At 42.1% G+C, this 26,982-nt stretch overlaps 1 protein-coding gene and 1 non-coding gene across 2 annotated transcripts in view; both read left to right on the top strand.

Annotated features, from left to right (window-relative positions):
• Nucleotides 1–6,852: 6,852 nt before the first annotated feature.
• The window catches only part of BLMH (bleomycin hydrolase), a 43,904-nt gene continuing 23,774 nt past the window's right edge, over nt 6,853–26,982 (top strand). The window contains exons 1-9 of the mRNA XM_009251459.3: nt 6,853–7,240; nt 7,543–7,740; nt 9,566–9,675; nt 11,105–11,246; nt 12,170–12,258; nt 13,582–13,674; nt 24,876–25,031; nt 26,174–26,332; nt 26,441–26,508. Coding sequence (XP_009249734.3) covers nt 7,228–7,240; nt 7,543–7,740; nt 9,566–9,675; nt 11,105–11,246; nt 12,170–12,258; nt 13,582–13,674; nt 24,876–25,031; nt 26,174–26,332; nt 26,441–26,508 — 1,028 coding nt within the window. The 5' untranslated portion in view covers nt 6,853–7,227. The remainder of the gene's footprint in view (nt 7,241–7,542; nt 7,741–9,565; nt 9,676–11,104; nt 11,247–12,169; nt 12,259–13,581; nt 13,675–24,875; nt 25,032–26,173; nt 26,333–26,440; nt 26,509–26,982) is intronic.
• LOC112129744 (U6 spliceosomal RNA) lies at nt 10,877–10,979 on the top strand. The gene has a single exon (XR_002912102.1). It is a non-coding gene; the product is annotated as a U6 spliceosomal RNA (small nuclear RNA).

Here is a 26,982-nt window from a genome sequence, read left to right as displayed (position 1 = left end):
CTCAAACTTTTTCATTGTTCTTGAATCAGACTCAAGGCCATTCATGCCTCTACCTTTGCATATATTGTTTCCTCTGCCTAGAATGATCTGTGAAGTGCTAGCACCTAGAGCAGTGACTGGCAGAAATGTTATATCCAGAGGTGAGAATAATGTGGGTGTAAACAACAACATTCAAGAACATTGGATCACGTTTCAAAAAAAGCCCAAAAATAATCTACAACTAATGTTGAATACGCTGAAACATTTAAAACCCGAATCTAAAGTTCTTTGGGCTGAAGGAGGGGCCACAGGGTTGGGTTAAGCCCACATGGAGTTTAGGAGTGGCAGGGAAGGTGGAAGTCAGAAAGCTGCCAGTTCTCCGGGACACAGATGGGTGCACGCCACATTCTGGAGAAAAGTTATAGTGAAGGGATATAGGCTCCTGTGGGCCCAAAAAGCCCCAGGATCCAATATCTCAAAGTTTTGGCAGGGTCAGTGCCTGCTGGCTTTGCTCATCTCAGGGAGGTGGGAATTACAAGGATAAGAATGGGGATGAGAGTGGAAGGAGAAAAATAATTTTCCCAAACTCCACCCAGGTCATTCTAAATCAGGAGTTGAAAACACAAATATCCATAGGCAATAAATGTAACACTTTTTTCCCCTCTTTTGATGCAGAAATTACTATCATGGGAAAACAACAATATATTTTTTTTCTTTTTCTTTTTCTTTTTTTGACAGGGTTCGGTTCTGTTGCCCAGGCTGGGGTGCAGTGGCGCAATCTCTGCTCACTATAATCTCTGCTTCCTAGGCTCAAACCATTCTCCCACCTCAGCCTCCCAAGTAGCCGGGACTATAGATACACACTACCACGCCTGGCTAATGTTTGTATTTTTGGGAGAGACGGGGTTTTGACACGGGATTTTTCTTGGCCACTTTGCCAGCCAGAGACCTCTGGCCAGTGATGCCCCTGTCCAGGCCTTGCTTGGCACTGGGCTTGCTGCAGGAGGCACCCAGCCCACTCGGCCCATAGGCTGTGCCTGGTTTGTGCTCCAGCACGGATCCCACAGGCACCACAACTGCATGCTCAGCCCCCGGTGGGAAGGGGTGTGTGGGTGAGCGAGTGCAGGGTCTGGCCAGCAGCTCCAAGTGCTGTCATAGAAGCAGACTCCATGTGGGGCTTGCAGTTGGACCACACCTGTCACAAGAGACTCCTGTGGTGGACTCTGGCATCCAGGTGAGGGGAACGTGGTGGTGCCCAAACAGGGAAGCCTGTGACCCTGAAGCCCCAGATGGGATGTTACAACATGCTAACAGCTCTTTTAGTCTGGGGTTAACAGTTCTATCAGTCCCACTGCCCTGCTCTAGCCCATGGCTCTGGGTTGGCCCACCCCTGCCATAGTGTGGGGCAGCTGCCAGGTGCCAATGTGGGGCAGAGGGCTACAGTGTTACTGCCTTTTCGTATTTGCATTCAGCAGGGTCCTGAGTTCTTGTCCCACGTCCAAGAAGAATGAGACTACGCTGACAATCAAAGGGTGAGGAGGGCAGAGAAGAGTTTTATTGAGCAATGAAATACCTCTCACTAGAGAGGGAATGCGAGAATGGTCCGCCACCTGGAGTTGGGTGGTCTCTCTCCCAGTGTGGCTGGGTCCGGGGCTTTTATGGGCTCAGAATGGGGTAGCGTGTGCTGATTGGTTTGTGGGTATGGCAAAAAGGCTAAAACAAAGGCACAACAGTGTAAAAAATCAATTAGGGAAGGGTAGGTATATGTAAATTAGGTGAAGGATGGGGCTCAGTCAGAGGAAAGCATGCCAAACAGGAAGAGGGTTTCTCAATCCAGTCCACGGATTCATCCAAGACTTGTAGCTTGGTTTTCAGGCTTTAAACTGTCTTTGGCTTGAAGGTGGGATTTCGCCAGGGACCTGCCCCTATCTGCCTAGTCGTTTGACTGCCTCCTGTCACTATCAGTTTCACCATGTTGCCCAGGCTGGTCTTGAACTCCTGGATTCGAGTGATCTGCCTCCTTGACCTCCCAAAGTGGTAGGCATGAGCCACTGCACCCTGCCAAAACAACAATATTTTAAAGAGAAGCCAGCTACCCAGATTTGGATCCAAAACTTCCCAATTATAAATATTGTCTCAAAAAAAAATTTCTTTTGAGACAGGGTCTTGCTCTGTCACCCCAGGCTGGAGGGCAGTGGCGTGATCATGACTCACTGCAGCCTCAACCTCCCAAACTCAAGCAACCCTCCCATCTCAGACTCCCAAGTAGCTGGGACTAAGGCGCACACTATCACACCGGCTACTTTTTGTATTTTTTATAGACACAGGGTTTTGCCACGTTGATCAGGCTGATCTCCAACTCCTGAGCATTCTGCCTGCCTCAGCCTTCCAAAGTGCTGGGATTCCAGGCATGAGCCACTGCCCCGGACAGCTCAAAAATTTTAAATTACCATGCAGGCCAAACAAAACGTCTCAAAGCTGAATTTGCTCCAGCAGGCTACCAATGTGTGAACTCTGAAGTTGACTGTCACATCTGGTGAAATATAAGGAGGTTTCCTGACCAAGGCAAATCTTGGAGTTAGTGGGACAACACTTAAGTATGAATGAGTTTCATAGAATTGGAGAATGTTTGTGTTAGATTCTAGACTTGACTTCCATTCAACATAAAAACCTGGTCTTTTCTATCGAAATAGAAGTAGTTGCGGCCGGGCACAGTGGCTCATGCCTGTAATCCCAGCACTTTGGGAGGCCGAGCCAGGTGGATCACCTGAGGTCAGGAGTTCGAAATCAGCCTGGTCAACATGGTGAAACCCTGTCTCTACTAAAAATACACAAATTAGCTGGGTATGGTGCCAGGAGCCTGTAATCCCAGCTACTTGGGAGGCTGAGGCAGGAGAATTGCTTGAACCTGGGAGGCAGAGATTGCAGTGAGCCAAGATCACGCCATTGCACTCCAGCCTGGGGGACAAGAGCGAGACTTCATCTCAAAAAAAAAAAAAAAGAAGAAGTAGTTGACAAACACATGTAGAAGATTGGTGGACAGCAAAGGAGGAGACACAGGGTGGAAAATCTGCCTTGAGACTGGCCTTGTTTGCTTTAACTTGGTAGAGTGGCATGGAAGCAACAGGTAGAAGGCATATCTGCAGTGGCAGATGGTGCTGCCTCACAGGATTTATAAAGATTTTCTTTTCTTTCTTTTTAGAGACAGCTGAGTACAGCAGTGTGAGCATAGCTCACTGAAGCCTCAAAATCCTGGGCTCAAGTGATCCTCCCATCTCAGTCTCCTGAATAGCTAGGTCTAAAAGTATCTGCCACCACATTCAGCTAATTTTTTATATAACTTTTTTCTTCTTTCTTTTCTTTTTTTTTTTTTTTTTTGTAGTGGTGGAGTTTCACTATGTTGCCCAGGCTGGTCTTCAACTCCTGGCCTTTAACTTGAGGCAGGAATCCACCCACCTCAGCCTCCCAAAGTGCCGGGATTACAGGCAATATTTTCTTTTTTAATATTATGGACTTCATACTAGAATTCTGTTTCTGGTTGCTTTGTCCCACGAGGTGTCACTGGGCTGTACAACATCTCTTCTTGCTGGAATAAGAGGGATAGAACACAGAATTTTCTTCTTGGAGAAATGTCTTCCTGGGTAGGTCATTTGGGGGCAACCCACTGGGAAACCAGTTTTATTCTGTACCTCCTCACCATGCCCACATGGGGGCTGAGTGCATGGGTGTGAATTACTGGGTGGAAATCTGGTAGGTAATAAGGTTGCCACCCTGATGATGAGGACAGAGCAGGAGGCCAGCAAAGAGAAGATGATAGAAATCTCTGGGCATGGGGTGGAGAAATGTAATCACTGGCATGGAAAGGGTGGCAATAGCTGTAAAACTGGTCCCCTCCACCTTTCCCAGTGATTCCATCTCCTCCTGAGCTCTTACTCTTGCAATTGTATCCTCTCTGACATATATTTAATCTCTAATCTGTACTGGTTCCTTCCTCTCATCCTCCAGTAGACACAAATTTACCCTTTCTCCCCAAAGAGCTTCCCTAATATTTACCTCCCTCTCAACTCACTACAATGTGGCTTCTTGCCTACCCTTCCCTTCCACTAAAACTGCCCTCTCTAAGGTTGCCTGTAACCCAGTTGCCAAAACTAATCTTACTTGACTTTCTGCAGCTTTTAGTTCAATTCACTGTCCTCTCCTTGCCTTCCTGGGATTCCAGGACATAACTCCCTGGGTCTCCTACTTCTCTGACTGCTCTTTCTATTTCTGCTGGCTCCTCTGTCTTCACCCATACTTTAAACATTATCATTTTCAGAGCTAATGCTACCCCCATATGGCATCCTTATAAGAAGCTGTGAAAGGGGCCGGGCGTGGTGGCTCATGCCTTTAATTCCAGCACTTTGGGAGGCCAAGGTGGGCAGATCACGAGGTCAGGGGTTCAAGACCGGCCTGGCCAACATGGTGAAACCCCGTCTCTCCTAAAAATACAAAAATTAGCCGGGTATGGTGGTGCACACCTGTAATCCCAGCTACTCAGGATGCTGAGGCAGGCAAATTGCTTGAACCCAGGAGGTGGAGGTTGCAGTGAGCCGAGATTATGCCACTGCACCCCAGCCTGGGTGACAGAGCGAGACGCGTCTCAAAAAAAAAAAAAGTAGTGAAAGGTACATCATATTCTATGCACAGCCTGGGCCAGGGTGCATGGCTTGGCAAGAAGAGCCTGGACTGCATTTTAGTCCCTACTCACCACACTCAGCCTGGTGCCCTTGTGCCATGAACACCCTGTGCACTGCACATTGCAGCCCAGGGCACTATCTGTGGTCTTCATCTCTTTCTTGCTCTATCCTCTTTCCTTCTGTAACCCTGCTGACTTTCATGTTTCCACCTCGAACCTATGTGTCTCATCTAATCTCTAGACTCTTTTCATCTACGTCCTGAACTTCTCTTCCTGGATGTCCCGTGGGGTATCCTAATTTTGCTATGGCCCAAACTCAGTTCAGATCTGCACACTTGCAAATATGCAAATATGCCTATTTTTCTGTATGCCCTCTCTTGGTTAATGACAGCACCTTCCATCTTCTTATTCTGCTGAAAACTTCAAGATTATCAATGCCTCTTCCCTTTCCGCAATTTAAGGCTTTTGTCCTCTCCCAGGTTCACTACTGGAAGAACCTTCTAACCAGTTTCCCTATCTCCAGAGCCTCTCCCCTCCAAATCACTCTCCCCACTGCCACCAGGTTTCTTTTTTCACACAGACTTGAGCATATTTTCCTTTGTTTCAAAACCCATTTTGTCTTCTAATTAACCATAAGATAAAGTCCAGATGCTCAGGCATTGCACATAAAACCCTTTATATCTTGGCCCAAACCTACAAAACTTTTCCAGTCCTACACCTTGCCTCTGCTCCCAAAACATGCCTTGCTCTTAGCCACATCCGATTATGATGCACCCTTTCTTGAACATGATTTTATTCACTGCGCCTTCGCGGGTGCCTTGAATGCCCTTCTCCTGTTCTTTGACTTGTAAAAATCTCATCCACTCTTCAAGATCATGCTCTCTTGTCACTTCTATTTTCAGGCACCCTTTGGCCCTAATTGACAGTGCTCTCCTCATTGCTTCTACAGTCTACAGAGCTACTGGTATGCTACTACAGATAGTCTAAAAGTTGTTTTGCATCTCTTTCCTACTACATTGAGTTTCTTAAGGGCAAGATAAAGCTTTGTTCGTCTCTATAGCATCAGCAGTTTGTCCAGTGCCTAGTACATGTTAGATATTGAATAAAAATTTATGACTTGAGTTGGGCAGGATGCTTGAACATCATTTTGTGAAAGGACCAGTGATTTCTTTCTGTATAATTTTCAGCCTCTTCTTTTTCAGATATTGAAAGAACCTCAGAATAGGATGGTTGATGGGCCCACTTAAAATAGTTGCTATGTTATAGCCCCAATTTTTAGCCGAGTCTCTCTAGGGACATAGAAACTGTGCTTTCTCAAATGACTGATTAGTGCCTGAGTATGGATTTTTCCAGATATCAGAGTTCCTTAGAACTGCGATGATTTTCAATCTAAGAAGACCTAGATTCTAGGTTACACACACACACACACACACACACACACACACACACACACAACCTCATTGTTTTGAATAGCAGATACAGGGTTTCAGTGTTTTTGTTTTACCCTCTGTACGTTCTATCCCAACATCTTACTAAGGGCTGAGATTTCAGGGCATGAAAAATGGAATCAACAAAAACAAGGTTTTTACAATCTCAAAACTTTGGGAAACTGTTATCTTGAAAACCTAGAGGGGGAGCATCAGTTAGTTTTGTAGAGAACTCGGTGAAACAATATTGATGCATAAGGCTAGCCTCTGTCATCCTCCTGAGTTAAACCCAACGGGACATGCTGGACTATACAGGAGACACTCGTGGACTCCGTGAAGACCAGATGGGTAGTGTTCTTGAAATGAGCAGATGTCTATTTGTAGAACTCTGTAGCTTTGGAGTGGGTGGGAAAGAGCTTGGTTCCAATTCCCCCTCAAAGACAATTATTTGCTTCTGATGAGAATCCAAGCAACAAGTTGCCATTGAGAATGCAGTGATTGGTCAGCAAACGAAGCCTATAGGAAGAGCCTTCGGGTGCATTCCTTGTGACATCTCGACCCGTCCTAAGCCCGACGCTTAATTATGGGACCTCTCAGCTCCTCCCTCCCGCCTCGAGCTCCCTTTTGGCTTCTCACAAGGCTTCCTGGGGACGATTCCCCGATGCTAGAGTACTTGCGGTCTGGGCCCATAGGGAACCCGTCAGCCTCCCTCCTTGGAGCGGGCCTGATCCCGGGAGGGCGACCGCGCGGCCCGGAGGCGGGAACCCAGGGGGGCGAACGCTCCGGCGCCGCCCTGGCGCGCAGACCATCTGCGCGGTCGTGCGCGGGGGCAGGCGCGGCCTCAGCCCCCGGGCGCTGGCGGACCCAGCGCGTCAGCTAGGCCGCCCCCGTCGGCCCTCCCCCGGGCGGGGCCAGCCCCGACGGCGCTGACTCAGCAACGCGAGGGGGGAGTTTTGTCCCTCCGCGGACCCCGTTTCTCCCGGCCTCAGCCTCCCCGCCGCCGCCGCCACCGAGCCGGTTTCCTTTTTCCGGCGCTCCGGGTGCGAGAGACAGGTCGGGCCCCCTAGGCAGCGAGCCGCAGCTCAACCCCGGCGCTCGCCCAAGGACCCTGGAAGCTACCGTTCCCCGCCGGGCAGCGTGGGCGCCATGAGCAGCTCGGGTGAGGTGCCGTCGTCCCCCGCCGCGGTCCTCTCTGGAGGAGCTCCGCGGTGCCCGTGAGGCCCGGCGGCGGGGAAGGCCGGGGGCTGGGACCCTGGGCGATGGCGGGGAGCGAGCTTTCGGGGCAGGCTGGAGCGGCTTGGAGGGAGACAGCGCCTTGGAGGAGGATGCCGCTTATGGGTTTCCCCGCTGCAGAGGGCACCCCAGGATGCGCTTACGAAGTTAGATCCGGGACGCGGGAGCCCCAGATCAGCCCTTTTCTCCCTCTTTTTGGCGTTAAAATCCCGTTTGGTCTCCCAACAGGACTGAATTCGGAGAAGGTAGCTGCTCTGATACAGAAACTGAATTCTGACCCCCAGTTCGTACTTGCCCAGAATGTCGGGACCACCCACGACCTGCTGGACATCTGTCTGAAGCGGGCCACGGTGCAGCGGGCGCAGCATGTGTTCCAGCACGCCGTGCCCCAGGAGGGCAAGCCAATCACCAACCAGAAGGGCTCAGGTGTGGGCTTCCACTTCTCCCATACTTTCCTTGACCTACCTGACAGCGTCCCATTTTGGTGTCTTGTTTAAGAGTGGTCTTAAATTCGTACTGAAAGAACTGGTCGTAAATTCGTAAAGAATGAGGCACAGGTACAGGCAGGTCTAAGAACATTACCCATGTGGTTTGTTTTGGTGTTCTGTGGCTTGTTAGCACATGCGGTTAGAGTACAAAAGTGACATGTCCATGAGTATACGTTTGAATGTAATTGACCATATTATGTTCCAATGTTATGTGGTTTGTAGCCCATGTCTTGGAAATGTATGGTCTTGGTCACAAAACAGAACATGTGAAAATGTTCATATCCTTGGAGGGCTCCCCAGAAATGCCCTGAAGGCCCTATACTATGAAATAGAAAACATACAATGTAATTACATTAAAATGTCACCAGATGTTACTTTTAAATATGCTTCTTGGTTACAACTGAAGCTAATGTGCTGATGGGCTCAGTTCCCACCAGTAGATCAGTTTGTAATACAGAAAAAAGTTCTGTTCTCATGCCTTGCTGGGCAAGAAGTCTCGTTTTGCTATCTGCTTTCTAGCACCACTCTCAGAAAAAACAGGTATAGTGAAAGATTGGATATCCAGCAGTTTAAATAAGGAGCACATTCTCACAACAAAATTGTACTAAAAGGATTTTTTAAAGTCTTTCTGTACTTAAAAACGACCCCCCAGTCTATCTATATGGACAGGAAGCACATCAGTGCTTGTTTAGAGTCGGTCAGAACTCACAAAGCACACATTTAACGTGAGTACATTTTATTGTATGTACATTATACCTGAATAAAGTTGATTTTTTAAATGTTAAGGAAAAAGTCAAGACCTTACAATAATTAATATTTTGCTCTAGAAGAATGTGCTTGGAGTGGTGTGGGCTCTCGGGCTACAGATGATCCAGTTAGTAATGACACAGTGGTCCTACATAGTTTAGATTGCAGTGACCCGTTAGGGAACAGGTCAGGTCTTACACATTTTGCAGTGTCACTTTTATATACAAAAGATCCAAATAGCATGTGAGCTGTGTAGTTTATTTTCATGCAGTTTTCACATCACCAGTGCATCCAGATCCCCTCTACTAGAAATATATAGCATATAGAAGAGAGGGTGACATACAGGTAAATCTAAGGTAAAGATGAACTAATAGGCACTAGTGACTTTCAAAAAACACTATAGTTAACTAGAGTTTTCTTCTTGTTACAAAATTATTTTTGTTTAATATAGAATATTTGCAGATACCAAGTGAATATTTTTCCTGTATATTTGTCAAGTCTGTGTGTGTGTGTGTGTTTAATAGTGTTTAATATGCATTGATACCTTATACATTGTTATGTAAGCTACCTATCTTTTTCACTTACCAATATATTACAAACATATTTTCGTATTAGTAAAAAAGTTATACCCAATACAAGTCAAAGTTTTTCCCTCCGAATTTTCCTTCAGAAAAGAGATAATTTCCCTGTATTTAAGACCTTAAAAGACTTTTCTAATGGCGCTCTCAGTTAATTTATTTTGAAGTAGAGTACAATTTGGAGAAGGCATTACTCTGAAAAATGGATTCTTTATTTGATATGTAAAGAGTGTTTTTGTGTTAAAGATATTAAACCTTTGCATATATATTGCTAATAATTACCACCTTTCTTGTTTTGTTTTTAATCTTTCTGCTCTTTCTGATTTACTCTTTCTGACTTGTCCAGATCTTGTCATGAGTTCATTGGTGGGAAATACAGCTGGAGCAGTGCAGTCTATGTGAACCCTCATAATTTCTTGATGTGCTTTCTTGTTTCAGGGCGATGCTGGATCTTTTCTTGTCTGAATGTTATGAGGCTTCCATTCATGAAAAAATTAAATATTGAAGAATTTGAGTTTAGTCAATCTTACCTGTTTTTTTGGGACAAGGTATGGGACAGATCTGGCAAGATTCTTTTTGTATTGATATCAGCCTTGATAGGGACTGCCTCTTCATTTGTCGCTTTTCCAGTTATAGCCTGCCCTTTCATAATAGGTGAGACACCTTTTATTCTGACTTCCAGAGTATCAAAAGTTGACTCTTTCAAAGGCAGAACTGTTTTTGGTTGGTAGGTGGCCATTTTTTTGCAATGAAATAAGTTTACTGACTCATCTTACTGCTTGCTTGTCTGTTTAAAATTTTAAATTTTATATTCAATATTCAATTCAATATATCTCCCTTTTTAACATCTTTTTAGGTTATTTGTTCTTTTCTAGGACCTAATTTCCCTTCTCAAGAACTTGTCTGAAAAACAGTAAATAATTTTATTTCATTGTTTATTTGTTTATTTATTTTTTTGAGACAGTCTCACCCTGCCACCTGGGCTAGAGGGCTGTGGCACAATCTCGGCTCACTGTAACCTCTGCCTCCTGGGTTCAAGCCATCCTCTCAACTCAGCCTCCCAAGTAGCCAGAATCACAGGCACATGCCACCATGCCCAGCTAATTTTTGTATTTTTAGTAGAGACAGGGCATTTCACCATGTTGGCCAGACTGGCCTCGAACTCCTGACCTCAAGTGATCTGCCTGCCTTGGCCTCCCGAAGTGCTGGGATCACAGGAGTGAACCACCACTCCTGGCCATATTCCATTTCCTAATCTTCAAAATGTATATTACTGACCTGGTTTGGTGGCTCATGCCTGTAATCCCAGCACTTTGGGAGGCTGAAGTGAGAGGATTGCTTGAGCCCAGGAATTCAAGACCAGTCTGGACCTGGCGAAAGCCCGTCTCTACAAAAAATACAAAAATTAGCCACGTGTGGTGCACACCTGTCCTCCCAAGCTACTCAGGAGGCTGAGGTAGGAGGATTGCTTGAGCCCAGGAGGTTGAGGCTGCAGTGAGATTGCACCACTGCACTCCAGCCTAGGCAACAGAGCATGACCCTGTCTAAAAATAAATAAGTAAATAAAATATATATTACATAGGCGTTCATTAAATGTTTTGTTTTAGCATTGGAATGTAAACATTGTACACATATACACAATATATTGGGATACATATACAAGTAAAAGAAGAAACTTCAGATATTCTGATGAAGTCAGATACTGATGTTTATTTACCAATTTTAGTTTAAAAATACTTATTATGGAGCTTGTTTCAGCATCATAAATACCCAAACTGGAGTGATACAGAAAAGATTAGCATGGCCTCTATACAAGGATGACATGCAAATTCATGAAGGGTTCATGTTTTTAAAAAGAAAAAAAAAACTATTATGTTGATTCCATGGTAATTCCAAGACTCCCATTCTGTTGATAATGCCAATAAAATTATTGACACTTTTTTCTTTTAATTTTATTTAACTTTCTTTACTCTTTAGGTTGAACGCTGTTATTTCTTCTTGAATGCTTTTGTGGACACAGCCCAGAGAAAGGAGCCTGAGGATGGGAGGCTGGTGCAGTTTTTGCTTATGAACCCTGCAAATGATGGTGGCCAATGGGATATGCTTGTCAATATTGTTGGTAAAAGTTCTTTCTTTAATGGAACTGAAACTCAGCATGATTAAGTAAGCCTGTAGTTAGGTATGGGCCAATTCTTTGGTGGTTGTGTACAGAGTAGAATTGGTCTCCAAGAAGGATATATAGTTATTTCTAAGGACCTTTAGTTCATATTGTCACCTATAAAGTGCCTTCTTAAATGAGGATTAAGGAGAGAGCTACTGTGAAGGATGGGTTGGAGAAGAAAAGGTGGTATTAAGGAGAACTAATTTTCCATGAAAAAATTGTTTTCTTCTCCATTGATGTAATCAGGAAACACATTATAACTGTGGCTGTATTAAAATGTCTTCAAAACATCTTTTGGGGAAATCTCATCATGCTGAGCACTTTATAAAAGTATGTGATAGATACACTTGATCTTGACCAAAAGACTGAGAAGTGACAAAGTATAGTAGATAAAAAGAATAGAATTAATTCTAACATAGACAGATAAATATGCACATTAAAAACCTACTTAGGCTGGGTAAGGTGGCTCAGGCATGTAATCCTAGCACTTTGGGAGACCAGGGCAGGAGGATTGCTCAGGCCCAGGAGTTCAGTACCAGCCTGGGTAACATAGTGGGACCCTGTCTCTACAGAAAATAAAAAAATTAGCTGCACATGTTATCATGCACCATAGTTGTCGCTACTCAGGAGGCCAAACCTGGGAGTTCAAGGCTGCAGTGGGCCAGGATTGTGTCACAGCACTCCAGCCTGAGTGACAGAGCAAAACTCTGTCAAAAAAAAAAAAAAAAAAAAAAACCCAAAAAACCCTGCTTCATAATATGAAGTATAAGATTTTCTGAAGTAAGCCAGCAAAATATTGCCTATTTTTTGAAACAATCACTATTTTTGCCAGGGTTTCTAATCTTTTACCTTCTTTAACACTAGAATTTGTTTTCTTTTAGAAAAATATGGTGTTATCCCTAAGAAATGCTTCCCTGAATCTTATACAACAGAGGCAACCAGAAGGATGAATGATATTCTGAATCACAAGGTACGATATATGAAGCAGGGTTGGATTGAGTTTAGCGTACTTTCCTTAAAACTAATTTTTTACAAGGGGTTTCTGGGTATCTCAGTGTATACAGTTTGTGTACAGGATAACTACCGATGTCAATTGTCTGTCAAAAGCAATGTAGCTACTTAATAACTTTAAAAATAATTATATTAGAGGGTTTTTCCTTTTAAACTTCCACTTTTGTTTTTGTTGATGTTAATGTTTTCTTAGGGGGATAGTTAGGAAATAAAGTCCCATGTCCAATTAATACTGGCCACAAGCACTCAGGGTGCTGTGTCTCTCACTTGGTTCTAGTGGAGGTGGGCTAGGATTGCTTTATGTGCTAGTAAAACCAAAAAGAACTATTCACCAGATTCCCTTAAAGAGCGTGCTGTGTTCTGAGACTTCCCCAGACCACATCAATGTGGTTTATCCACCCACTAAAGATTTGTTGTAGTTATTGAACTGCTTTTTATTTGCTTCAGTTATCTTAATGAATCATTGTGTCTTCTCTACATAACCAGTTTTCCCGAGGAGAATTATAATTCCTACAGGGATGCTGCTTTGCTAGCCAGGCATCGTTTTTGAGAACTGGGAGTTGCCAGAATCTGCTGTCCTAATCCATGAGGCTAAAATTGGATTTTTCATTCCCTAGGAGAAAGATTACATTTTAAAATAAACTATAGGTGTGTCTCCCCAACATTAGAAGTAGACTATTTTCCACCCTGGAAATGCTGGGGATTCTTATCCAAAGGCTAAAAGATCATTAATAGTATGGCATTTGATTCCATTTGAAGTCAGAGCAACATCCTCTTTAGCACTGTGGTTAAATTTCAGACTCACCTTTATCTTGGTGAAAAAATGAAATGAAAAAATGAAAATTTTATTGGGGGCTGGCGTAACCATAGTCATAGCAGAGAAGGAAAAATGGACAGCTATTGAAATTCTAAGTAAAAATCTACGAGAGTAACATAGTGGCATAATTATCTTGCCTCCTGCTTTTTCTGAGTGATAGGCATTATATGATCACATGTTTTCCCCATGCCCAGACACATAAAACATCTTTATGTGATGTTTGCAGAGAAGGAGCAGTTCCATCTAGTATTTTGGAGGAGTAATTTATGCCTTTTCTCCTTATGGAAAGCATTTTTAGCTATGTGTTTAGGTGGACAAGTTGAAGAAAAACACATTTGCCTTTATGAACTCTGTCATGGGTCTGGCCTGAGTTATACTTCAAAATAGAACTTGCGTTGGTCTATGAGAGTCATTTACAATTGGATTCGGGTAACTGTTGGAGTGCTGAATAAGTTTCTGTCATAGATGAGAGAATTCTGTATACGACTGCGGAACCTGGTACACAGTGGAGCAACCAAAGGAGAAATCTCGGCCACGCAGGACGTCATGATGGAGGAGGTAATAACAAAATTTGGATTTTTTTTGTGACCCTTCTAAAGAACTCTCAGAATATTCCCATCTGTTAAACTAATGATTAGGAAGCTTTAGTCATGGCAATCAATGTTTAATTGAATTGAAAATTACTTATTTTACACTGAAAAAACTGATCTTAAAACTTACTTTGCCTTTTAGTGTAGGACTTGGACTTAGATTTTCTAATTCCTAGTTTAGTGGTCTGTATAATCATTCTTTTATCATTTCATAAATATTAAATACCTTCTATGAGTTTGGCACTGAGGAAACAGATGAGAAAGACATAGTCACTGCTCTTAAAGAGCTCAGTCTCTTGGGAAAAAGAAAACACATCTATAATGATAATAAATCCTATGCTAGATGTGTAAAAACTGATTTGGTGGTCATAGAGGAGGGAGTGACTAGCAGTGAGCTGAAGATTTCATAGGGAAGATAGCTCTTGAAAGAGTAGTCAGAATTTACCAGGTAGATAACAAGACCATTCTAGGCAGAAGGAATTGTATGAACAGTGCCATGAACAAAGATAGAACCTTCAGGGAATCATGTGGCTGAAACATAACTTTTGTCAGTATGATGGGTAGCAAATTAAGCTAGAAAGGCAGAGATGTAAGGGGTGTTGGATAGATGCCAGAACATTTGGCTTCTTTCTGTAGAAATAAAGACAGGGAGCTATTGATGGTTATATTTGTTAAAATAATGTATGTAAAAACATTTTGGAAAATGTAAAAAGCACTAAAATATGAGGTGGTAATATTATTTATGATCAAGACAGTTAAGAAACTTTATTATTAATACTATCCATGTCCAGAATGAATATGCATAAAACTGCAATTGGTTTGAGGAAAGAATAAATGTTTCCCTTTGTCAGCCAGTGGGCCCTTTATTAGGCTTCCTTTCAAGACTGTATGGAGTTAAAATGGCCTACTTTTTTTCACTGCGATGGAAAACACTAATGCTTCACTCATGTTTTCCTTTAAATTTTAGAGATGCAGCATAGTGGAGTAGTGGAGTGTGTAATCTCTGAAGTCAGGCTATCTGAGTTCTAGTCTTCTCATTACTTAATAGCCATATATCCTGGGACAAGTTCCTTAAGCTCTAAAGGCTCAGTTCATGTTTAACATGTCTAGCTAGTGCTTGGCACAATAGCTGTTTCTTAAGTGTTTGTTGAGTGGACGAATGCAGAAATTTCATTTACCAAATGCATTTAAATAATCTCATTTTTATCTCTTAAATTCTTACAGAAGAGAGGCATCTTAGTATAGTAGGAAAAAATAGGCTTTGGAGTCAGACATACATGGGTTTAAATTCTGACTCTTTTACTTAACAGTCTGTGATCCTAGGTAAGTTACTTAACCTGTCTGAGATTCAGTTCGGGATCTGAAATATTTTCCTTACTGGATTTTTGGGGAATCAAGGATTAAATGTAAGCGTGCAAGGCATAGTGCCTGGCACATAGCAGGAGTTCTGTAAATGTTACCTCTTCCCTTCTTGCTTGGAATGATCTGTCTTGCAGAGCCTATATCTGCTACATAATTTGCCTTTATTTAGGGTTAGATTAAGATGGTGGGGGCCAGGCACAGTGGCTCATGCCTGCAATCTCAGCACTTTGGGAGGCCAAGGTGGGCAGATCATAAGGTCAGGAGATCGAGACCATCCTGACCAACATGGTGAAACCCCGTCTCTACTAAAATACAAATAATTAGCCAGGCGTGGTGGTGTGCGCCTGTAGTCCCAGCTACTCGGGAGGCCGAGGCAGGGGAATCACTTGAACCCAGGAGGCAGAGCTTGCAGTGAGCCGAGATGGTGCCACTGTACTCCAGCCTGGCGACAGAGTGAGACTCCGTCTCCAAAAAAAAAAAAAAAAAAAGATGGAGGTATAGTAGGAATGAAGGTTCTGTGAACAGTTGTGGAAAAGGACCCAGATAATACTTGCTGTAGTTAATAAGCATCCTTTTGGCTTTTGATGTTTGCTTTAATGATCTTTGAACTAATGATATGTCTAAGACTGATGTCCTCATCATTGGTAGAGCATGGTAATTGGCTGATAAGAATTAGGGCAGATATGTTTCACATATTTTTTTTCTCCCCTACTCCTGCCTCAGAGAAACAGTAAGATCCAACTTTACCAAATCCTGAGTATGAATGTTTTATAGGATTATTTACTTAATGATTCTACCTAAACTATTTACTACAGATTTCTGTGTGTAAGGGTTTTTTCCCCCTTAGAGACAGAGTCTCGCTTTGTTGCCCAAGCTGGAGTGCAGAGGCGCAGTCATAGCTTACTATAACTTTCAACTCCTGGGCTCAAGTGCTGCTTCAGCCACCCAAGTAGCTGGGACTACAGGTGCATGCCACCATGCCCAGCTCATTTATTAAAAAAATTGTGTAGAGATTCAGTCTCACTATGTTTCCCAGGCCAATCTCCACCACCTGGGCTCAAGCAATCCTCCCACTTCAGCCTCCCAAAGATTGCACGTATTATAAACTGTGAGTCACCATGCCTGGCCCTATGTATAAGGTTTTAAAATTTTTACAATCCCCCAAATGACTTCTTTTCATTGAACCTGACTCTTTGGTAATGAAGAGTCTAGCTGCAGTTTTAAAGCCCCAAATTAGTACATATGATTTGTGTAACCTTGTAGGCAAGTCAAAATGATGGCTTAATCAATGGCCATGAAGCTCAGATAGCTTTGAATAAAATGTGTTTATGCTAAAGGCATTCTTACTGAGAAGTGAGGTGCAGGCTGCTCGTTGAGATGACAGGCAAGGCAGATCTGTTTTGGAGATGTGTAGTTACTTCTATTGCAATGTTATCTCAGTGTTCATTTTTTTAGCCTGCAGATCCCCTTAAGATTATTAATGTATTCTCAGTTGGGCGCAGTGGCTCATGCCTATAATCCCAGCATTTTGGGAGGTCAAGGCAGGTGGATCACTTGAGGCCAGGAGTTCAAGACCAGCCTGGCCAACATGGCAAAACCCCATCTCTACTAAAATATGAAAAAAAATCTGGGCATGGTGGTGCATGCCTGTAATGCCAGCTGCTTGGGCAGCTGAGACACAAGAATCACCGGAACCCCACAGGTGGCGGAGACCAAGATTGTGCCACTGCACTCCAGCCTGGGTGACAGAGCAAGGCTCTGTCTCAAAAAAAAAAAAAAACCTTGTCTGTTAAAAAGCAAAACATAGCCAGGCATGGTGGTAACACTTGTAGTGCTAGCTACTTGGGAGGCTAAGGCAGATCGCTTGAGTCCAGAAGCCCAGGAGTTCAAGTGCTACCTGGACAACATAGTGAGACCTCATTTCTAAAATCAATCAATCAGTCAATCAAAGACCAAAAACAATATTTGTCAGTGCCACAAAAAGGGAAAAGAAGCCTTTATGATTGACTTAGGAAATTCTATAGCGTGGCTCTCAGCTATTAAAAACAATATATAGGCCTAACTTGTCCCAGACCCACAAAGTCAGTTTCCCTAGAATAGAACCTAGTTATCTGTATTTTTATTTTAAAGACATCTTTGATTAAAAAATATATTTTTAACATCAAGTATATAAAATGTTCAGATGTGGTGGCATATGCTAGAAGGAGGCTGAGGTGGAGGATCACTTGTGCCCAGGAGTTCCGGGCTGCAGTGAGCTATGATTGTCACCACTGCACTCCAGCTTGAGTGACAGAGTGAGACCCCATCTCAGAAACAAAAAATTTTTCAGGGTATATTTTGGAAGTGAAGCTGTCAGGACTTGCTGATGAATTGGATGTGGAGGACAAGGAGAAGTATTGGGATAACGTCCTGGGATCTTGAAGGGTGAACTTACAGATAGGAAAGGCGGCTTTTTGGCAATTAGGGCAGTGTGAGGGAACCAATGTGTAGAAAAGAATAGCAGGTGTGAATGAGAGAAGTAATAATTGAAGAAGCAAGATTTTGGAAGAGGGAAAGAATAGATGTGGTGTGAAGTAGTGCCATCAGACTTTAATGTGCACATGAATCACCTTGGGATCTTGTTAAAATGCAGATGGATCCAGTAGGTGTGGGGTGGGGCCAGATAGTCTGCATTTCTGTTTCTTTCTTTGATATAAACACCTCTAGAGGTAATCTCAAGATCATTATTTAGCTATTAGTTATCATCTATATGAGTTCATTCCCTTTAACATCACAGAAGTGCACATACTTTTAAAGTGTACCTTTTTATGTCTTTCTGTGCCCGAAAACATATTTAATGCCTCCAGAAGGCATCTGCTTTTCTGCCTGCTTAGGTGTTTTACTTTAAAAAAAAAAAAACAAAGAAACAAACAAAAAAACCCAGATCTTTGCCCTTCTTTCATTCCCTACCAGAAAGTAGTAGACAGCTGTCTTCCCTTCTCCTCTTCCTCTGTGAATAAACAGTCACTAAGGTAGGTTCCTTACTCCTTCTCTCCTATAACTAGCTCATTTACCCACAGCACTGAACTTTTTTCAAAGTTGAGCTGTTTTCTGTGACTGCTTTAGTGTTCTCATGACCATTCTATTCTTTGATCAATGGGTCGTTTTACCTTTGAGACTACTTTCTCCATCAGTAAAACTAAAAAATGTTGGGGTAGGCTGTGCATGGTGGCTCATGTCTATAATCCCAGTGCCTTGGGAGGCCAAGGCAGGAGATCACTTGAGCACAGGAACTTGAGACCAGCCTGGCCAACACAGAGAGACCCCATCTCTACAAGAAAATGAAAAAATTAGCTGGATATGGTGGTGCGTGCCTGTAATTCTAGCTACATGGTAGGCTGAGGTGAGAGGATCACTTGAGCCCAGGAGTTCAAGGCTGCAGTGAGCTGTGATTGCACCACTGCACTCCAGCCTGGGCGACAGAGTGACACCCTGTCTCTTAAAAAAATAAAAAGAAGTTGGGGTAAATGATTGTAGGGCTTTGCATTTTTATACAATAGAAGTAAGTAATATTTTTACAGTGCTTTAGACTTTACTACTTTCTCAAAAACCCAGTATTGCAAATACAAATGAAGACTAAGATTCTGTCTCTTCTGCAGTGGTTTCAAGCACTGAAATCTTCTAGCCTTAACAGTGGAAAGGTAAAAGTAGACATAGATAATAAGAACTTAGAATACTAGCATGAGAGTTTGCCCCAATTCAATAGGCAGTGAGAAGTCAGGAAGATTTTTAGGCGGAAGAATTATATGAAGTTTTGCTCTCTTTCAAGTAGTTTGGTTGTTATCTTCGAACTACCTTACTGTTCTAACCTCTCCTTCATTCTGTGTCTGCCTGTAGCTGCCTTAAAAACTATTTAAGGTTCTCACGCTTCTAAGATTTATGACTGATTCTCAACTGCTGCATCTTTCCTTCTTCCTCTCACTTGATGTCTGTCAAGGGCATGGGAATTAACTAAGGCCCATATCATTTGTCTTTAAATTGGGATCTACACATTCTTTCCCCTTATTTCATGTCTCATTCTTTTACGTTTCTCTCCTGATTCCGTTTCTTTTACCATGCTACACTTCAGCAAGTCATTCAAAATAAACAGATCTCTCCACTAGGGAGATTTATTTTTTTATTTTTTTGAGATAGTGTCTTGCTCTGTTGCCCAGGCTGGAGTGCAGTGTTACGATCACAGCTCACTGCAGCCTCAACCTCCCAGGCTCAAGTTATCCTCCCACCTCAGCCTCCCAGCATGCTGGGATTACAGGCATGAGCCGCTGCATCTGGCCTGAAAATATTTTTAGAGATCAGTTACAATGGCGCTCCTTTATAAAATGAGACTTGAGAGGTAGGACCCTTCTTTATAATTCACCTTCTTATGAAATATATTTAAACTGGAAATAGAGCTTGGACCTTTCTGGCACCAGCTGCAGTTTTCCTAGTTATAGGTTGCTAGAAAGGGACTATGTATAATCCACATTGTTGTAGGTTAGTTTAAGTTCCCTATTTAATTAGCTAAAGATATAAAATCTTAATCAGAAGACAAATGGCCCCAAGAGGCAAGTACAGAGGCACTCAGTGTAGCTTCCCTTGACATACACCTGCCCCCAGGGTACAAGCGAAGGGTCTCCATCAATCAAAAAATTTAGCTCAATTTTGGGCAGGCTGCCCTTTATACTCTGGGACTCATATCACAATTTTAGGGGACCTTTCTCAGTAATCTGTATTTAAGGGAATAATTAGAAACATTGGCTGCTTCTGTTTTTTTTAAACCAGATTCAGAATTAACAGGATCACATCATTATTCGTTTGAGGAGTTGAGGAAAAGCAGAATCAGTTGCCAGGTGTCATTGAGCCATGTATATCTTTGCCTTCAGCTTTCCAGCATTTTGGAAAGCCCATATTCCAAGTCCACCCCCTTTATCAGATTGGTTCTAAATTTGGCTTGAAATGACAAAAGTGCTCGGGGCTAGATGTGGGGCTGGATGTGGTGGCTCACGCCTATAATCCCAGCACTCTGGGAGGCAGGCAGATCACTTGAGGCCAGGAGTTCAAAACCAGCCTGGCCAACATGGGAAAACCCTGTCTCTACTGAAAATACAAAAAATTAGCCAGGCATGGTGGTGCATGCCTGTAATCACTGCTACTTGGGAGGCTGAGGCATGAGAAATGCTTGAACCTGGGAGGCAGAGGTTGCAGTGAGCCAAGATCGTGCCACTGCATTCCAGCCTGGGTGACAGAGTGAGGCTCTGTCCCCTGCTCCCCCCCCCCAAAAAAAAGTCATGTGTTTGGTAAATATTTCTTAACATATGTATCTGACATTATTCTAGGCATTGGAGATTGAACAGTGAACAACACGGAAAGGAATACCTACCTTTGTGTAGTTGATGTTCTAGTAGGGAAAGACAAACTGTATAAGAAGTATAATATGCCAGAAGATAAGTGCAATGGAGAAAAGTAAAGGAGAAAAGATGTGAAGTACTGGGATGGGAAGTGAGCAATTTCAATTAAAGTCACAAATACATTTCCCTAAATGGGCTAATTGTTGGTTTTAATATTAATTTAATGTGTAATTATATTCTGAGGGATATGGTTGTACTCTTATTTTACTCAATTCTGTATAATCTCTTGTGTTCACTGTTCAGTATCTTTTTGTCCTGGATGCCAAGTAGATCTTGTGAGAAGCAGGTGACACTCCAGTGTTGCCCACCAGAGAGCAGAGTTGGATATCTAAAGCTCACTGCCCAGGGAATGTTATTTCAGACTGCAGAGTCTCTTATCAAGAAAATATAGTATCAGAGACCATGGAAATTATTCTTTGGAGCATTTTTTTTTTAATGAGAGCTTATTTAATTAACTATTGTTATTTGGCTCAGAGTCAGATATTCCTTCCAAAGTGTTACAGACTGACTTAAATATTAATGACGTTAGATAATTTATAGTCATGGTAAACAAATAGTATAAAACAATGCAACATATCTCAAGTTACAAAGTTTTACTAGAATCTAAAAGAAAGAAATATCACCCTTATCCTTATTTATGCCTTAATTATATCTTTATTAAAATTCAGATTTATAAAATATATGTGAAGGGCATAAGTATTGTTTTATAAAAGGACTCACTATAGAATTCATTTAGATAGCAGAAATGCGTATTTCCTCTAATGTATTTGTGAGAAGGAGGAATTTAACACTTTTTACTTTAAATAGGGAGTCAAGTACATAATAAGGTTATTTTGCAAATTATAGTGTAAAACATTTGTATTCATGTTTAGAATATGTTTAAAAGTAACCAGAAATTCACTTAGTTATCTTCATCTTAGTTGGGCCTGGCATTGCCTCTCCTTTTTTGGCCAGGGCCTGTCTGAGCTGAATTTACCACCCTTAGATAGCTGAGAATTGATCGAAATGGTTCCACTACTACATGTAGATACACATGTAACAGTAGTTACTAGTTGAAAACGCACATCATTTAGGTCTTTAAAACCTTTCTAATCTAAGTATGTTTTGACTGTACACCTTCATTGTCATTGACTGGACCATAGTTACCAGTGGCAATGGCACTTTAATGACAGATGCCTAAAGTTGTCATTTGTAGCCTTGGCACTGAGTAAATGCAAAATGACTGTGAATCCCAAACAGAGCTCATTAATCCTTGGCTAGAGTAACTCAATTACAGTTGCTTATGTGATACTCTGCCTCCTTTCTGTGGTAGAAACCAGCTTGAGAAGGATACAATATTAAAAGAGAGATGGTTTAATGACCAGATGTTCAGGCTCATAACACACACAGTAAATCTTAATAAAGGAAGGTTCTCTCTTGAAAGACAGAACAAAACAAAATGACAGGCAAGCATAACTTCTTCTCTAAGTTAACTTGCTTCTGTTAAGATAGAATCACAGCAGTGAACAAATTGCTCATATATACAGCAATGTGTGTGAATCTCACAGACATTATGTCAGCCAAAGGAAGCCAGACACAAAAGATAATATGTTCTATGAATACTTTTATACGAAGTTAAAGGACAGGCAAAACTAACCAATGGTTATAAAGTAAAAATAGTGGTTATCTGGTGGAAGTTGTGGGTTACCTAACAGCAAAGGAGCCAGAGAACCTCCAGAGCCTGGAAATGTTATGTGTATTGATGTGAACGATGGTTACATGGGTATATATATATGTTTTTAAAAAACGAATTGTTAGTGTGTTTTACACACTTAACATATGTTTTGCCTAAGTTAAAAAGTGAAAAAAAAGGAATTAGGTCACGGAGTTTGGATTTGTTGTGGGAGGTAATAGGGAAACATTGGATCTTCAACAGGGACGTGAGTTGAGAAAAGTAGTGCTTTTCAGATTCTCCTGTGGCGATAAGGAGAATGGAACAGTGTTCACATCAACTGGTATATCTGTGTCATGTCGCCAGCACTGCTAGATGCTATAAAGGACATCAAATATCCATGATCTGCTTCTTATCTTTAAGAAGTGGATAATCTTTTATGGGAGACAAGTTACATGAAACCTAGAAAGTTACAATAAATGGTAAATAGATGGAGTTTTGGAAACAGCATTATTAAAGTCAGCCCTAAGTTCAAATCCTAATTCTGCCATTTACTGGCCCTATGACTTCAGGAAAGTGATTTATTTCCCTGAACCTTGATTTCCTTGTCTGTAAAAGGGGGATAATATCCACCATCTTTGTTGAGAGGCTTAAGAAATATGGTAGTGAAAGATAGTATAGCAAAGTAGACGGTCAGTAGATCTTCCCTTTTTAAATCCTGTAGCCAAGGAGCAATACTTTGTTGTTGTTGTTGTTGACAGCATGTGACCTCAGTTTAGATTGTGGTTTTCCACTTGCTGGCTGTGTGACCTTAAGTAAATTACTTGGTTTCTTTGTGTCTCAATCTCTGATTTAAAAACAAAAGAAGAAAAAAAAAGGTGAAGGGCAAGTGGAGGGAAATATACCTTGAGAGGGTATTATGAGAATTACGTGGACCTAGCAAATACATAGTATCTAGCACAATATAGGCACACTTGGTAAATATAAAATCTGTTTCTGTTGAATGTGATAGCAGATACAAATATGTAGTATAAATAATGCAGGTAATAGATGATTGGATCAGGGTGGTGACTGTGGGTGCAAAAGGGACAGGCAGATCATAGTGTTATTTTTTAAAAAGACAAGGACATTTGATATAGAAGATGAAATACTTTCTTTATTCTGTCCTTATGCAGGGTGTATCCTTTTTCTATTTTTGCATTGCTTTCTTTTCTTTTCTTTTTTTTTTTTTTTTTGAGATGGAGTCTCGCCTTGTCCCCCAGGCCAGAGTGCAATGGTATGATCTCGGCTCGCTGCAACCTCTGCCTCCCGGGTTCAAGGGATTCTCCTGCCTCAGCCTCCCAAGTAGCTGGGATTATAGGCACACACCACCATGCCCAGCTAGTTTTTTTTTTTTGTTCTTTGTTTTTTGTTTTTCTTTTGTATCTTTAGTAAAGACAGGGTTTCACCATGTTGGCCAGGCTGGTCTCGAACTCCTGACGTCATGATCCACCTGCCTCAGCCTCCCAAAGTGCTGGGATTACAGGCGTGAGCCACTGCGCCCGGCCTTATTTTTGCATTTCTATGAAATGAAAATAATATAAAATATATCCTTGGATTGTAATGATGTTAACTTGAAGGTGTTGTGACATCGTTAGAAAATATGTTCTCTCACAACCCAAAAAATTATACCTTATTACTAAAAGTCACTCCTCTTCTTTTTGTTTTTGAGACAGGGTCCTCACTCTGTCACTCAGGCTGGAGTGCAGTGGTGTGATCTCAACTCACTGCAACCTCTGCCTCCTGGGCTCAAGTGGTCACCCCACCTCAGCCTCCTGAGTAGCTGTGACCACAGGTGCAGGCCACCATGCCTGGCTAATTTTTGTACTTTTTTTTTTTTTTTTTTTTTAAACCATGACTCAGCCCTCAGGAGATCCTGAGAACATGTGCCCCTAATTTTTGTATTTTTTGAGATAGGGTCTTGCTCTGTCACCCAGGCTGGAGTGTAGTGGCACAATCATGGCTCACTGAAGCTTCTGCCTCCTGGGCTCAAGCGATCTTCCCTCCTCAGCCTCCTGAGCACCTGGGACTACAGGCATGAGCCACCATGTCCAGCTAATTTTTTTCTTTTTTAAGATGGGGTTTCACTATGTTATCCAGGCTGGTCTTGAACTCCTGGGTTCAAGCGATCCTCCAACCTCAGCCTCCCAAAGTACTGGGATTACAGGCACGAACCACTGCACCTGGCCCTCCTCTTCTAATAATACTTTTAACAGGCATTGTCATCCAACTCCAGCTGAAAAATTAGTTACTTTTCTATGACTAGAGACCCCTGTTGTAATAAGGAAAACATCAATGTATAAACAGAAGGAAATCCATTTATAAAATGTGTCTTTTTTTGTTACTTGAAAAATAATCTGCAGAGCAGCAACTCAGATCTTGCTGGGTATCAATGGTAGACAGATTCTTGGCTAAGGAAGTTTGAGTTTTCAGGACAAGTACTAAGCACTAAATGTTAACATTTCAGAATTGCATTGTTCACAGTGTTTATTTGAGAACTCATAAGTTGACTGATACCAAATCTCAGACATCCTTTCCAGTTTTTGACGCAGTATTAGATTTCTTGTGAAATTTTTAGCTTGAATTTAGCCACTAACTTCTTGTGTTTCCTAAGCTTAAGGAAAATGAAGAGGTGAAAAAAATAACATTTCCCCCTAGCCATTGCTCGCCTTTCCTCCTCCTCTCTTCCAGATATTCCGAGTGGTGTGCATCTGTTTGGGTAATCCACCAGAGACATTCACCTGGGAGTATCGAGACAAAGATAAAAATTATCAGAAGATTGGCCCCATAACACCCTTGGAGTTTTACAGGGAACATGTCAAGCCACTCTTCAATATGGAAGATAAGGTTGGTGAATGGCACTGGTAGTCACTGGCTGTTTACTTTCAAATGGCTGTTAACCACAGGGAATTGTATAAGATTCTTGGTTAGCATGTATGAGTATCAAACTAGACAGCAAACATTTTTCCCCACTTCCTCTGAAGTATTTTATGCAGCTAATGAAGTTGGTGGTGCCAGGATTTATCAGCCTTTCCCCAATGTTCCTCTTCAGAGACTTTTTAAACTGCAAGCCAGCAGTCATTTTAATTCCCACATGTGCCCCGGTATAGGACCAGAATCATTCTCAAGTGCAAAGACAATGAAAGTGTATTGGGTATTTCTTATCGTGGATTCAGAGCACTTTTGCACTGAGGTCCCCTCGGGGAACTCTCTTGTTGAAGGGAGTAATCTTAGTTTTTCCTGTTCCCTTTAGGTCTTCCTCATCTGCCTAGTAGGATGATCAGAGCCTCTTCCTTTTATTGGCTTCTTGATCCTCTTCCAAGCAGATGCTTGTCTTGTAACTTGAGAACAGGGGCCTTGTGATTAGCTCTCCAATTTTTCTTACTCAGTGCATGTTATTTTTCAGAGTGAGTTTTGAGGGCTGGGTGCGGTGGCTCATGCCTGTAATCCCAGCACACTGGGAGGCTGTGGTGAGTGGATCACCTGAGTTCGGGAGTTCGAGACCAGCCTGGCCAACATGGTGAAACTCTGTCTCTACTAAAAATACAAAAATTAGCTAGGCATGGTGGCGCACATCTGTAATCCCAGCTACTTGGGAGGCTGAAGCAGGAGAATCACTTGAACCCTGGAGGCGGAGGTTGCAGTGAGCTGAGATGGCGCCATTGCACTCCAGCCTGGGCGACAGAGCAAGACTCTGTCTCAAAAAAAAAAAAAAAAAAAAAATTGCTTTTGGAGCAGTTCTTGCTAGTAGGAAAAACAGGTAGATGCACCTCCTAATTGTGTCTCTTACACGAATTAGAATAAGCAAGGACCTCTCTCACATGTATTTTGCCACCTTGTGTTTCTTTGTTACTTAACAATGTGGCTGTAGTACTTAGCTTGTAGGCAGAGATGATGAGCTTGATGGAAACATGAACCAAAAGGAGAGCTGTGTGTTGCTTGACATTCCTGATTTTGTGCCCTAATCAATATGTTCTTGATCTTGATAGATTTGTTTAGTGAATGACCCTAGGCCCCAGCACAAGTACAACAAACTTTACACAGTGGAATACTTAAGCAATATGGTTGGAGGGAGAAAAACTCTATACAACAACCAGCCCATTGACTTCCTGAAAAAGATGGTTGCTGCCTCCATCAAAGATGGAGAGGTTGGTATTGTTTTTGTATTTTGCACATTGGGGTTAAAACATCTTTTACTTCTTTGGTATGATAGGAAGATGGGGTTTATGTTGACTTTATTCCTCTTCTGTTTCTAGGCTGTGTGGTTTGGCTGTGATGTTGGAAAACACTTCAATGGCAAGCTGGGCCTCAGTGACATGAATCTGTGAGTGCAGGAAATTTAAAATAGAAAGTCATTTGTGGGTTGTTGCTGTTGCAGTTTGCTGTTGGTACAAAATGACTCTGCCAAGGTTCATCCAAAGATGAAGGTTGACCTAAGGGCGCATCTCTTTCTTTGCATCCTGTAGAGTTTGAGGACTCATAGCAGAAACTCCACATACTTAAATACTCTAACCCAGGACATCAAGATCACACTTTCTATCTGAGTGGAAATCATTGGGTGCTCCTAAAAAGCCATCCTCTATGAGAAAGACACTTTAAAAAAATAATTGACTACTGTGTAAATGTGTTCAGTGCATTTGGGAGTGTAATGAAAGTTTTTCCAGAGCTCCCGTTTGCTATGTTACTTTGGTAACTTTGTATTTTGTCTTTGTGACAAGTGGGACTAATTTGCATGCATACTTTAAAGCGTTCCTCCTGGTCATTTATGACAATGAAAGTTAATTTGTAAACTAAATCA

The sequence above is a fragment of the Pongo abelii genome, chromosome 19, assembly GCF_028885655.2.
Source record: "Pongo abelii isolate AG06213 chromosome 19, NHGRI_mPonAbe1-v2.0_pri, whole genome shotgun sequence".
In the NCBI taxonomy this organism is placed as follows: Eukaryota; Metazoa; Chordata; class Mammalia; order Primates; family Hominidae; genus Pongo; species Pongo abelii.
This window is presented reverse-complemented; position numbering and strand designations above follow the sequence as displayed.